Source organism: Culex quinquefasciatus, chromosome 1, assembly GCF_015732765.1.
Source record: "Culex quinquefasciatus strain JHB chromosome 1, VPISU_Cqui_1.0_pri_paternal, whole genome shotgun sequence".
NCBI lineage: Eukaryota > Metazoa > Arthropoda > Insecta > Diptera > Culicidae > Culex > Culex quinquefasciatus.
In genome coordinates this window covers 132,563,400-132,576,697 of record NC_051861.1, presented here as the reverse complement: position 1 = coordinate 132,576,697, position 13,298 = coordinate 132,563,400, and the positions used below count along the sequence as shown (strand labels likewise).

Sequence of the window (13,298 nt, the reverse complement as noted above, 5' to 3'; positions counted from 1 at the left end):
CACATTGATAATTTTCTCCTCCCGTAACGGTACTTTTTGCGCGCTCTCTCCCTCTCAGTTCTTCTTCTCTCTTTGTGCAGTCTTATCACCACCGCACACAGGAAAGGGGGAGACAATAGAAGAGAGCCGCCGCTCATTGTGATTTTTGCCACTCTCCACGTCGCACGCACACCGTCTGTGTCTGTGTGTGCTTATCGGAGCCATTTGTGACGACGACGACGTTGGATGCTGGATGCTGCTGCCGAGGTGACACAGAAGGAAAGGAAAGTGCGTGACGCTGTGCGTGTGTGGTGAAAATTTCTGTTCCTTGAAATCGTGCAGCATCAACCTTTGACGTTTCCGTCACGTGTGAGTTTGAGTGAAAACAACGAAAAGTCATCACCACCGTCGTCCATCGTAGTAGGCAGCAGCAAGGAAGAAAAAGAAAAAAAGGTTGGCCAAAATTTTTCCTCCTCGTCGCGTGCTGTCAGTGTGTGAGAGATTTTCTTCCCCCTGCGGGGCAGTCAAAGTTGGCGGTGGTGGCAAACGGGTGTGTGTTTGTGCGCACAATTTGTGTTTACCAGCTGAAAAAATGCTGTCGGGATGCCTGTTGAAGCTGGTGTTTCTGGTTGTTGAAACGTCGCGACACTCTCTCCTCTCCACCGCCTGCTGTGTGTGAAGGATTTGCGACACACACGCGCGCCAACAACATAACCTCGCTCTCTTGCTCACGGGTTTCGCAAAAATCTCCGAGACTCCGAGGTTCCGGAACGGCGACAAAACCCTCTCGTCTCACAGTACGGTGGCAGACATGAAAACGGACGGACGACCTGCGACTGCGTCTCGTACAAGTGACGACGACACTAGCTTAGTGCCCCGGCCGACGACGACGACGATGAGCGGTGGCGGCCACCGTCAGTCTGCCAGCTGAGCTCAACCGGAACAGTTAGGCGCAACAATGGCCACGGTCACGGAAGAAGCGGTCCAGCCGGATGCCTCGCTAGCATCTCCGGAGCGGGTTGCCGCCTTCAAAGCCGACCTGGTGGCGTTTCTCGGCGAAAAACTCTACTCCCCCGAGCAACCGTGGGACATTGCAGTGTTCGAGGGATACGGTCGGGGACTGGTCGCCACGCGGGACATTGCCGTCAACGAGTTGATCTTCCTCGATCGCCCAATCCTCGTGGGACCTCGCGTCAACAACTACGACGTGATATTCTGCGCCAGCTGTTGTCGCATCCAGAAACGCCTAACGCTCTGTTCCGGCGGCTGCCGGCTGCCAATCTGTGCCGACTGTGACCGGAGTGCCGCCCCGGAAACCCCCCACACGGCCGAATGCACCGTCATCACTTCGTGGCAACCCAAAGACCAAAAACGCTACTGCAAAACCATCCTGTACGCCCTCACCTCCATCCGCGCAATGCTCCTAAACGACCTCGAGTCCCGCATCGTGTTCAACATGGAAGGTCACGCACCCCGCAAGGACATGATCACCGAGATCGATCGTCTGCTCAAAGATCAAATCTTCGCCAACCTCCCCGAGGGCAGCGCCAACCTCACCTTTCTGCGCCGCATCGTCAACGTGCTCAACACGAACGCCTTCGAAACGTTCCGGATCGTGCAGGACGAGGAAAACAACGATCACGAGATCATCCTGCGGGGCCTGTACATCCTCGGTGCGCTCATGAACCATCACTGCTTGGCGAACGTGCGGTACGTGTTTGACGAGAACCAGGTCATGTGGTGTCACGCGTCGCGCCCAATCCGGAAGGGCGAACAGATCTTCAACAACTACTCCAAGGTGCTGTGGGGAACGCAGCACAGGATCATTCACCTGTGGTTCTCGAAGCACTTTCTGTGCGAGTGCGAGCGGTGCCGGGATGTGACGGTAAGTGTTCGAGGGAAATGTGTAGATTTTTTTTAATATTTTTTAATTGTGTAGATTTTTTTAGAAAAGTGTTTCGTTATAGAATTGATGTGAAAATCTGCAATGTTTACGCCAATTTATTTAAAAAATATAAAATTATAACTTTTTTGTCCCTCTAACAAAAAAAAAAAAAATCAAAAATGTATTATAGCAAAAATCAGGGCAATGTTACATCTGGAGATGTAATTTATCCCAGATTTTTGTTGTAATTTTTCTTTGAAAAAAGTGTAAATTTACCACATTTCCAATTAAAATATTACATCATAAAAGAGATCCAAAGGTTGTCAGTTTGAACCCTGGGCGCACTCCCCATTCAAGCCTTCGGACTCGTTGGTTCCAGCAGAAACTTGCAATCGAGGCCACAAAAGGTCGTTCAAGTGAATGGTTTTATTTGATTTTGGTTTGATCATAAAAGACGAAAAATTAAACCTTCACATTTTAAATACACATTCAAAATTCAAACAGTTTATTACTGTGTGCAGTCCAGATTAAATTTTCCGGAGGCCTTGGAAAAAAATCACTTCACTTCACGAATCACGAAATTTTGATTTTATTGTCGTCTTATTTTTGATTGTCGAGCTAATTGAGCTAATAACTTAAATTTGACTGAAATGGGGTTGCAGAACTCGAATTTTGTATTAAAAGTAAGAAAAAAAAAAGATTTTTTTTGTAATGATCAAAATGACAAACATTACCAAAATTAGCTCAATGACAAAAATTACAAAAATGACCAAAATGGTCAAAATGATCAAAATAACCAAAATGACCAAAATGACAAAAAATTCCAAAATTACGTAAATGCCTAAAATGACAAAATGACCTGAATGACAAAAATTTACCTATATGACCAAAATGACAAAAATTTCCAAAATTACCAAAATGACCTGAATGACAAAAATGTCAAAAAAATACTGAAATGGCAAAATGATCAAATGACCAAAATTAAAAATATGGCCAAACTGATAAAATGACCCAAATGACAAGAATGACTTAAACGATAAAAATGATCAAAATTATCAAAATAACAAAAATTACCAAAATGACAAAAATGACCAAAATAACGAAAATGATCAAAATTACCAATATGACAAAAATGACTTAAATGACCAAAATAACAAAAATGACAAAAATGATCAAAATTACCAAAATGACCAAAATGACAAAAAAAAATCCAAAATTACCTAAATGCCTAAAATGACAAAATGACCCAAATGACCTGAATGACAAAAAATTCCAAAATGACAAAAATTATCAAAATAACTATAATGACCTAAATTACCAAAATAACAAAAAATACCAAAATGGCCAAAATGATCAAATGGCCAAAATGATCAAATGACCAAAAATTACAAATATGTCCAATATGATAAAATGATCAAAATGACAAAAATTACTTTAATGATCAAAATGACCAAAATAACAAAAATTACCAAAATGACAAAAATGACCTGAATGACAAAATGACGAAAATGATCTAAATGACAAAAAATACTAAAATAACATAAATGACAAAATGACCAAAATGATCAAAAGGCTAAAATGACAGAATAACTAAAATGACCTAATACCCCAAAATTTCCAATGACCAAAATGATCAAACTTACCAAAATAATAAAAATTTCATCAAACTACCTATTTTTGACTGAAATTTGATTTTACAATGAAAAGGAATTAAAAATGTTTGGACTTTTTATTTTTTTTTCAATGAAAAATCAGACCATTGCAAATAATAAGTTTATGTCCAGCCCCCTCGACTTTGGCCAGAGCCGAGGACAAAACTTCAAAAAACATTTGCAACGGCCTCACTATATTTTCAAAGCAAAATTTAGCATTTTCTGGAATTTTCTTAAATGATGGAAAAGACAAAACAAATAAAAAATAAAATTAGTTTTTTTGGAAATAAATATTTAGCGCCAAAAAATGATTTTAAAAATCAGCTATTCATTTTTTCCGATGTAATCCTAACCTCAATCTTAAAAACTTTGCCGAAGACACCAAATCTATCAAACATTTCTCTCAACAAATACAGATTTTAGAATTTTTACAATGTATTTTTGTATGGAAAGCTGTCCGATTTGTATGAAAAGCGATATGGACAAACTGGTGATGCTGATGCAAATTAGCTTATTTGGGCAAACGGAAAGCAAACCAAAAAGTTTGAGCCAGTTTTAAAAATACAAAAAAATAGAATTAAAAATTGCAGAATAAGGATGGTAAAAAAGTGCAAATTCGAAAATTTTGATAGCGTGTCTTTTCACGAGTTTAAAAAATTTACAAAAAAGCAAAAAAAAAAGTTTGTTCGTTTCCCAATCGAAAACCACTCGATCCCACCATCAAAATTAAAACAGTTGTCCTCGTTTGTCACTTAAAGTTGTCGCACAACCACACACGAGCTATACTTAATTGACAACATATAGCAAATAAAAAAAAATCGAATCATCGTCGTTGGACTCCGCGGCGAGACTCCGACAGTGACAAGTGGCAAATAATTAGGCCTCGTCTGCTCTTTACTACGGCAGTCAGACCACACTCATAATTTTAGCTTAAAATTGGTTCATCATCGAAAGATCACACATTCGCGCTCGTATTCGGTATCACGCCAACTTGAGAGTTGCGTTTGCGCCAAAATGCAATTGGATCGCTTTCAAGACATTTTTTTTTTTTCGTCTCATCGATATGGTTGTAGGGAAATGTGAAGGTTCGTTTTAGAATTCGAATTTAAACATTTAATTTTTTCCTCACGAACCCTATTAATAATACACATAAATTGCCGATTTTAGAAAAGAGACCGCCAGCATGCAACGGTAATAATATTTAAATTTTAACTCCCACCGCAGGGATTCTGAAAACAAAGGAGGTGGTTGTCCACTTTGGTCCAAACATAACTTTTTTTTTTCGTTCTTTCCTTCGTTTGGCTGCCTGCCTTCCGTTTCCGCAATGCACCACACCAACTTGCTCAACGCCAACTCGGGTCCGTCGCGGTCACAGCAGGCGCTGACATAAAACACGCAGGGCAAATGTTCTGCATGAGCTTTAGCGCGGAAATTGTGTGTCCTTTGAAGCAGTGGTCACTTGGATTGTTACTTTTTCTGATTTTTTTTCTGAAAAAAAAATAGGTTTGAAAATGAAAACAAACGTTCAAACTATCTAAGCACAGATCGCTGCTCCCTACGGAGTAATTTGCTTAATAATAGTGGCGTTTGAAGCCGGTTCCGGTTCTCCGTATAAGGCCAGGCCCAGAGTTGCTTGTTTTAAAACTGCAAATTAGACTGTAGCTTCGTCGAGACCGTGTCGTCTCAAGGGACCTTCTGGGTGGATGATTTATGCGGGCACAACACAAGTAGTACAGTCTTCTAAAACATAAACAAGCCAATAATGTCGATGGAGCGCAATAAAATTTGCATGCACTTCGCATTAAAATATTTTAAGTTGAAAACAGCAAAAACATCAAACCGCTCTCCACCTGTCCGCGCGTGATAGAGTCATGGCACTACGAAAAGGTATATAATTAAGCAGCGGTGTGGTAGTGTACAATATTCTAATTCAAATTAGCAGCCGACGACCTTCGGTCGGTCTCCACGCAAAAAAAAAAAACATTCCAACATTAAAGTCTTGGAAAAAAGCACAGAATGTCACGCAAAAGTTGTTTCGCTAATGACGGAGTTGTTGTTGGAGCGCCATTTTGCATGTTTGCTTTTTTTGGGGTTAAGTTTTTCCCACCACGCATCGAAGCAAGCGCCGATGAAATGGTTCAATTTCGCAGGTTGCTGCGATTCCGATTTCCGTTAGCGTATCGGACATTTGCGGCCATGTTCGCAGTGATTTTACGTCAAATATGAAGGTTACAAGTAAAAAGTGCTCTGATTTGGCTCAAATTTTTGCACAAGAATTTCTTGTTAGTAATAAGTTATATAAATTTTAGTGAACAAAGTTGTTTTTTCTCGCTTTCGTCATTTTCCTGTTTTTGCGCTCGGCGCGTCGAAAAACACAGTTTTTTCATGTTCAAAAAATCATTTCTCCGAATCCTGTTAATAGGGACGTGGCGTTACATCGTGCTGCCACCTGGTTTTTTGAGGTGCAAGAGTGTAAAAGTGCTGAGTCATCGTCTAAAAATAGACGGCGTCCTATCTCGCCCAGCAAAATGAAGTCGATAAAGTAGTTGGTTTCGATGAGAAAAAGTGGAAAATGTGGTCTAAAAATAGCGACGCCATCCCCCTATGGATATGCGCAATTTTTAAATATTTCAGATATGAGCACTTTGGCCCCGAGACCTTCATATCAACAAATTAAAATTTGATAGGATCTTTTCAAATATTCAGCCAGTTTTTTTTCCACAACATATTTTTCCTTAAAAGTCCAACTAATAACATTTGTTTTGAAATGTGGCGCTCTAAAATTAGTTCAGCCATTCCAGAGCCAACCTCTTTCAGATAGGAGCACTTTAAGGTGAAGCCGTTGATCATTTTCGAAGAAAATTAATCATCACTATAAAAAATTGTGTATTAAATTCAATTTAACCAATTTCAGCACCAAAAAGGAATCAGCATGTGCAGGTTGTTGCCTTCTTGAAGCCACTGAAGGAATTTTTGATCTGAATCAATTGTGCTTCAAAATTTATATAATTTTGTGGCACAGCCATTGACGTCCTAGTTGGCAATCATTGATTAATGACGATTTCCATAACTTTACAAGGAATGGGATAATCGTTACCAAAAGGAATCAGCATGTATATGGCACTATTTTAAACAACTTGTTGAAGGAATTTTGTCAAAATATTGAAAGCGACGCAAAATTTATATCTTTGAAGGAAAAATCATGACAATGATGAAAGTCTTCGTTAATCGCCAAACAACGTGTCTTGTTATTTTGGCCAAGGAAAACAGGCAAAAAATTGAAAAAGTAACTGTATAATATCGAAACACTAAAAATAAATAAATAAATGATAGGAGGTAACCAAATTCTAATCTAATCTAATCTAATCTAATCTAACCCTATCGCAGCCAGTCTTTCGAGGGCATCCTGGAGAATGCCTTAGGTTGATTGACGCCTAGCATCTTCTTGTCATTATCAACGTTTGCAGTGCGCCATTGCATTAGAATGCATTGAAACATCACAAACGTCGAAGCGGCCAGGCCAACTGCGTAAAGTTAACCGCAAAGATGATTCGCTAAAATGTATTGCGTTTGAGCACGAATGTTCAAACAACAAAACATTTAATGAATCTACAGGGGAGGAAGAAACGTGGGGATCCCCCGCTCACGTTCCTGGTTATTAAAGCAATGAATCGTTGGGAGCACCACGCTAAGAAGTTTTGGTGCCCCGGGACCCTCGAGGATGGGACACTGTATTTCCACAGGTGCCCTGGCCCTTTTTGCCGTGGTTATAGCGCCACAACTCGCTCACTGTGGGTAGGTAAACATAGATGAGTATAAATTATAAATACAATCAAACATTCTAGAAAAATTTCTTAGACAGTATAGAGCAAGAAAGTAATGCTTAGAATCAGATCAAATCAGATTAAAAAATAAAATAAATACAATGCCAACATACCTTTTAATATGTACAGTTGAGTGTGCGCTCACACTTACCTGAAAACAGAAAGAGCTTACCTCAAGTGTGATGCCCTTTGACCCTCTCTGCATCTTGCAAGGTTCCTTTCAAAGATCGACTGTCAAAGTCAAGCTGGTGAACTCCGCGAGAGCTGCTGTCAGTATTCGCACACGAATACCATTACGCCGCTCGTCAACTTCCCCACTTAGCGAGGCGAGGATATCGAAGCAAGCACGTGCACGTGAATTCTCTCTCACGCTCATTTATGTTGTGGCTCTTCTCTGGCAGCGACGTCTAAGCCGCTCTGCCCTGCTGCAGCTCACTTACAATCTACGTCACAACTACTACGACCACGACGAAAGGCTTGGCAATGCTGCATGTTGCTCAGCTTTCTTCACGACTAGCATGTTTCAAATTCTTACCAGAACTGCTCTGTGTTAGCCAAAGCAAACCGGGAAACACACACATAAATTCGTCCCATGAACATACAAAAACGGTGCAACTGCGGTGTAATCGGCTCGATTCTTTTCACTCTCTCTCACTCTCTTTTCGCACAGCATCAAAATGCTTAAGTCCAATATGGCCGGCCTCCGGCAAAAACAGGTCATCGATTTTGAAACCAAATAATCAACATTAAGTCACTGATAAATCGCGACACTTCATGTTCCTCGAATTGCACAATCAAAAACGAATCGATACGTGCAATTTTAAAGCAAAATCGAGTTATTTTTCACTTGAAAACGGATTTATTCTTCGGCCACTAGCACGACGCGTCAAGATACTTCCGCGTAGTCAAATGATAGGAGGTAACCAAATTATATCAAAAACTAAAATGAACTAAACCAGATAAATGCAAAATAAAATATTCAAAAATGAAAAAAAAGATAAACATATAACAAGAGTTAAATATTGATAATCCAATTATTCAAAAATTAAAAATTCAGAAATGAAAAAAATAAATTCTAAAATTTTAAAATTTAAAAAATCTAAATTCTAGCAAATCAATGTTTTGGACAAATGTGAGTTTGTAAACGAAGAGTCAGTGGACGTTTACATTAGGAGTGAGCAGGATACAATCTTTGAATTTGAAACAAATTTTATTTAGAAATTCCAAAAACAAAAAAAAATCAGATGTGAAAAAAATTATTAATGAAATTTACAATTTTAAATAAAACAAACCATAAATTAACAACTAAAAAATTCAAAAATTCTAAAAAAAATTAAATTCCTAATCTTTTAAAAAATCAGAATTTTTTATAGTCAGAAGGAATTTTATAATTTGAAAATTTTAGATTTTAGGAACTTAAAATCGATGTAAATATTTTTATGGTTTTGACCCTCACATACACAAATTATTCAAGCGCAGGGGATTGCATTTTAAATTGGTTTTAGCTGATTGCATTTGAACTTTCGTCAAACAAAAATTGAAAGAATTTCTAGCCGATTTTAATGAGTGGGAAGGGCAGGGTTACCACTCAAATCCCATTTTCAAATTTCCGACTTTTTCATAAAATCAAAAAATAGGCATTTCTTATATAAATAATGATTTTAAACAAAAACTCTTTTTTTTTTTAAAGTTAATATCAACCATCGAAAACAATCCAAACAAATTAGAAAAAAAAACAAACTATTTACAATTTTCGTACAAAAAATCTCAACAACAAACATAATGATTTCAAAGAATTTTAAAAAATATCTGGGATCGCTTTAAAAAAAATAGTTCCGTTTAAAATTTTGTAGATTTTGATATAGGTTTTTTTTTAAATTTATGCTCATGTATCCAGTTGTCAGTATTTAACTGTTTTATATTTTTTTTTTCAATGAAAAATTCAATTTGATAAGATTTTATGTTTTACAACTTACTTTATGCGAAATGTTCGAAGATACAAACTCTTTAAACATATTTGCAATAACCTAACTCAAAATTTCTTTTGTTTACTTTTTTTCAATATTTTTTTTTCATTTTTCATAAACCTTAAAAAAATCTTTTTTTTTAAATTCAAAACGCACAACGATTGGATTTTATACGATATTTAAGGATTCCGAAAATTAAAGATCTAGCTTAATCAGTAATTTACCCATACTCACAAAAAAGTTCAAGATACGCATTTGGGAAAATATATTTGAAATGACTGAATAAAAATTTTCCCATTGCCAAAATCTAGTTGGAATCTTTTACGCTGGTCATAATCTTTAAAATTAGGTTCTATTTTTCCATTAGTTTTTTATTCACTTTGTTACTGTTTTTAGTTAAATTTGTTTTTTTTTTGTTATAAATAGATTTTGTTTGATAAACAAAAATTAGTAAAAATCTGTTGATTCATAAAAAAAATATTATGAAAATCTGTGACAAATGCATTCAATATTTATCAGGATTTTCAATGATTTAAATAGCCTTTTCATTCTGTAATAGATTTAAGTAAGTAACTTTAAGTAAGTAACTGAAGAAAAATTGAATGAGTTTAATTTTAAATTTGTACAAAATATGACAAAATTATTCGAGAGTTAGAAAATAATTTTCATACAAGTAGGCCTGGAATTCCCGACTTTTCCCAACTTTTTGACAAAAAAATCACCAATTCCAGACTGTTTCCCGATTTTTTGTGGATTTTGGCGAATTCTCGAGTTTCCTGATTTCCTGACTTGAGTGGCCACCCTGGAAGGGTTTATTTAAATCCCCCCCCCCCCAAGAATCTCTACTTTTCTTGATTGTGTTTCTTTTGCACCTACATCTCACCATTGCTCTGAGTCAGTACGAGCAACACGCTAGAACACGCTTTGGCATTCACACCTTTTTTGGTTACACATTTGAAGTAGGGAAAATTATCAGAATAATTTAATAATGTCTAAAATTACGAACCGATATTTTTCACTGATAAAATAAATCTAAATAGAAACTATGTTTAGCCTTCGAAAAACCCACAATAAATGGTTAACTTTTGGAAGGAATGGATTCCATGCAGTTTTTTCAACAGTTCATTAAAAAATTTCAAGAACTAAAACTAAAAGCTTGAAAAAAAAAACAAAAAAAAAGTAAATTATCTGAAATTTGATTATCCGAAGGTTTCTACGGGACTTCGGATAAAAACGAATCATGAACAAAATAAAATTTACGTGTTTTTTTTATTTTCTTACTTTTAAAATCAAATTCGAGTTCTGCGACCCCATTTTAGTCCAATTTCAAGTAAATTGAATTCCTATTACCAAATGCCTTTTTTCAATATTTCATCACCGCCATCTTGGATTTTATATTCGAAATATACGGGTCATACTCAAGATCACCAATAAAAATATGGAAACGAAAATAAAATCGTAATTCGATTATCCGAAGTGAAACTTTTCCAAGGTATTCTGATAATCGAGTTTGAACTGTAACCAACTGTCTTAAATTCAAAAATAATATTTTTTTTTATGAATTTGTTAAACTTTTTGACTATTATCATTTTGATATTTTCACACAAATGCAACATTTTCAAAAAACATTAAAGCAGTGAAAGTCACTCCGGATTTGAAAATTAATTTAAAACCCTGATTTTCATTGTTTATTTTGCAGGAGCTGGGCACCTACCTCGGCGCGCTCAAGTGTGTCCGCGAGCGCTGCCCGAACGGCCGGCTGGTCTCGCTGAACCCGCTCAAGATTGCGTCCGCCTGGCAGTGCGACAAGTGTGGCCTCCAGATGGGCAACCTGAAAGTGACCAAGATCCAGGAGATTGCCGGCCGGATGGTGCTGAACAACGCCATCAAGCGGGACGAGGCCGGCATTCTGGAGTACCTGAACGACCACGTGTCGCGCTTTCTGCTGCCGTGCAACCAGTTTACGGTGGAGCTGAAGCTGCAGGCGATCCGGAAGATCCAGGGCGAGGCCTGCTTGGAGCATTTGGTGGAGAAGGAGCGGTTCTGTCGGGAGATTTTGACCATTTTGGAGCAGCTCAAGTACGGGGAGTGCTTTGTTAAAGGGGTGTTGGCCTACGAACTGTTCAAGGTTCGCATGACAATCGCTCAGCGGCGGGATGAGCAGGGGGTGAGTTGGAGAATCGTAAGCTTCAGTGGAACAATTTAAAAACTATTGTTTATTTCAGTGCTTCCCGGATGAACCTGCACTGGACAATCTGCGCACGGCTTGGACCATTCTGCAGCACAGTGGCAACCGGCCACGTGATTTGGACCAACTCGCACAATGCTACGGTTGTAACGTTTGACGTGGTGTGGAAACAGACCAATAGCAGCAGCAAGATTGAACTACTTCAAGGGTTGCTTAGATTCGGCACACACGCATACATGCGAGAGCACGTGGATTTGATGGCACGCGCACCGATTTTGCTTGCTCGTAGCACCGCAGGATTTGTAGGATTTGATTGATATGTAATTGTGCATTTAGGACAAATTTGCTCACATCGACCGGAACGGGACAGCTGCTGTGACAGGAGAGGGGCTGACAACAAGCGAAAATGACACTGACACTGACACTCGCTCGCATCTTCTGGGTCTAAATTTGAGACTTTTTTTTCAAAAAAGGAAATTTTTATATCTCGGGAAGACATACGTCGCTCCAAAGCCGCGACAGTGGCGTATAAATGAAGATAAACAAGTACACACTACACACATGTGGATTGACGCACAAAGACTGGCACCTTTCGCGCACCTCGTTTTTTTCTTCTTCTGTAACATCTAGTTTTTCCACCTTTAAAATCTCCCTCGTCCCTCTTCCCCCCTTTCTCCTTGATGTGTGAACGTTTGACACCAAGGAACAAGTATCTATTTCCACCCATTACACCTAAAAGCCGCGCGGAGAAAATGATACATAACCGGCCACCTCCAAAATCCCATTTCTCGCGAGAAAAGAAAGCAAAAAAAATCAGAAGGTAAAAACTGAAATAAGTCGTTTGTTATGAAATTTCCCCCCTTGCGCACGGAAAGAAAAGCAAGAAAACACGCTGGCAAGCGCCATCTTTTCGCCCATTTCTCAGCAATCTTGTTTCTCCTGAAAAATCTATTTTGAAAATATATCGCAGTAGGCGACAACGGCAGCCGGGCGCGATCGCGCCCTCACACATGCATAAATATGCGCCGTCTGACAAAAATATCAAACACACTTTTCTCCCTCTCCCACTTTTTACAGCCAAATCTCATTTCTCCTCTGCCTTTTAGTCTAGTCCAAATGTTCCAAAAAAATTGTGAAAAAAAGTAAATAGAAGAAGACAACTTATCAGATTTTCTCTTTAAATCAAATCGTCAAATAGATATTGTATTCCTAAAGAAAATATTCTAATGTATACAAATAAATTAGCTAAATCTAAACAAATTTAAATATGCTTGAATAAAATCAATTCAAAAAACTGCCGAGTTTTCTTTCAAAAATACACACCGATTTCAGTAACACGCACCTGTTCGCCGTTAAAACATAAACCCACCTCTCTCGCGAGTAACTCTCTCTCTCTCACTCTCGTCAAACTCATCCACGTGATGACAAAAAAAGACAGAAAAAACGCGCGCGCGCCGATCACCGCAACGGGCCATTGACACCTCTCGTCCCAGCATCGAAAATCGCAGCATGCTGTGTGGCGTGAAAAACTGGCGCGCATATCCCCGTTGGGGTAGGTCTGACCAGAGTGGGAGAGAAAAGCTCGGACGCCTGTTGTGTTGAGCAGAGCTTTTATGTTGCCCTCTCTTCGAGAGGAAAAAAGAGAGACTGCTCGATTCAAAGCTTACTTGGTTTGCGTCTTCGATGAACATTCGAGCAGACAAGGGAGGTTTGGTGGAAGTCGAATCCGCAATTTATTTAAGTTTTTTACCTTCAGAATTTTGATGTCTTGAAAATACAAAAATATGTTGTGCTGAAAAAACG

The 13,298-nt window shown here is 38.5% G+C and overlaps 1 protein-coding gene across 1 annotated transcript; it reads left to right on the top strand.

Annotated features, from left to right (window-relative positions):
- The first annotated feature begins 185 nt into the window (after positions 1 to 185).
- LOC6052350 (SET domain-containing protein SmydA-8) lies at positions 186 to 12,625 on the top strand. The gene is made up of 3 exons (XM_001868604.2): positions 186 to 1,864; positions 11,007 to 11,474; positions 11,533 to 12,625. Exons 1-3 carry the CDS (start codon positions 938 to 940, stop codon positions 11,650 to 11,652), a joined length of 1,515 nt encoding a protein of 504 aa, XP_001868639.1. The 5' UTR covers positions 186 to 937; the 3' UTR covers positions 11,653 to 12,625.
- The last annotated feature ends 673 nt before the right edge of the window (positions 12,626 to 13,298 follow it).

Coding starts and splice junctions, on each gene's coding strand:
- LOC6052350 (XM_001868604.2), top strand. CDS start 938: ATGGCCACGGTCACGGAAGAAGCGGTCCAGCCGGATGCCTCGCTAGCA. Junction 1,865..11,006: donor AGCGGTGCCGGGATGTGACG/GTAAGTGTTCGA, acceptor TTTATTTTGCAG/GAGCTGGGCACCTACCTCGG. Junction 11,475..11,532: donor AGCGGCGGGATGAGCAGGGG/GTGAGTTGGAGA, acceptor TGTTTATTTCAG/TGCTTCCCGGATGAACCTGC.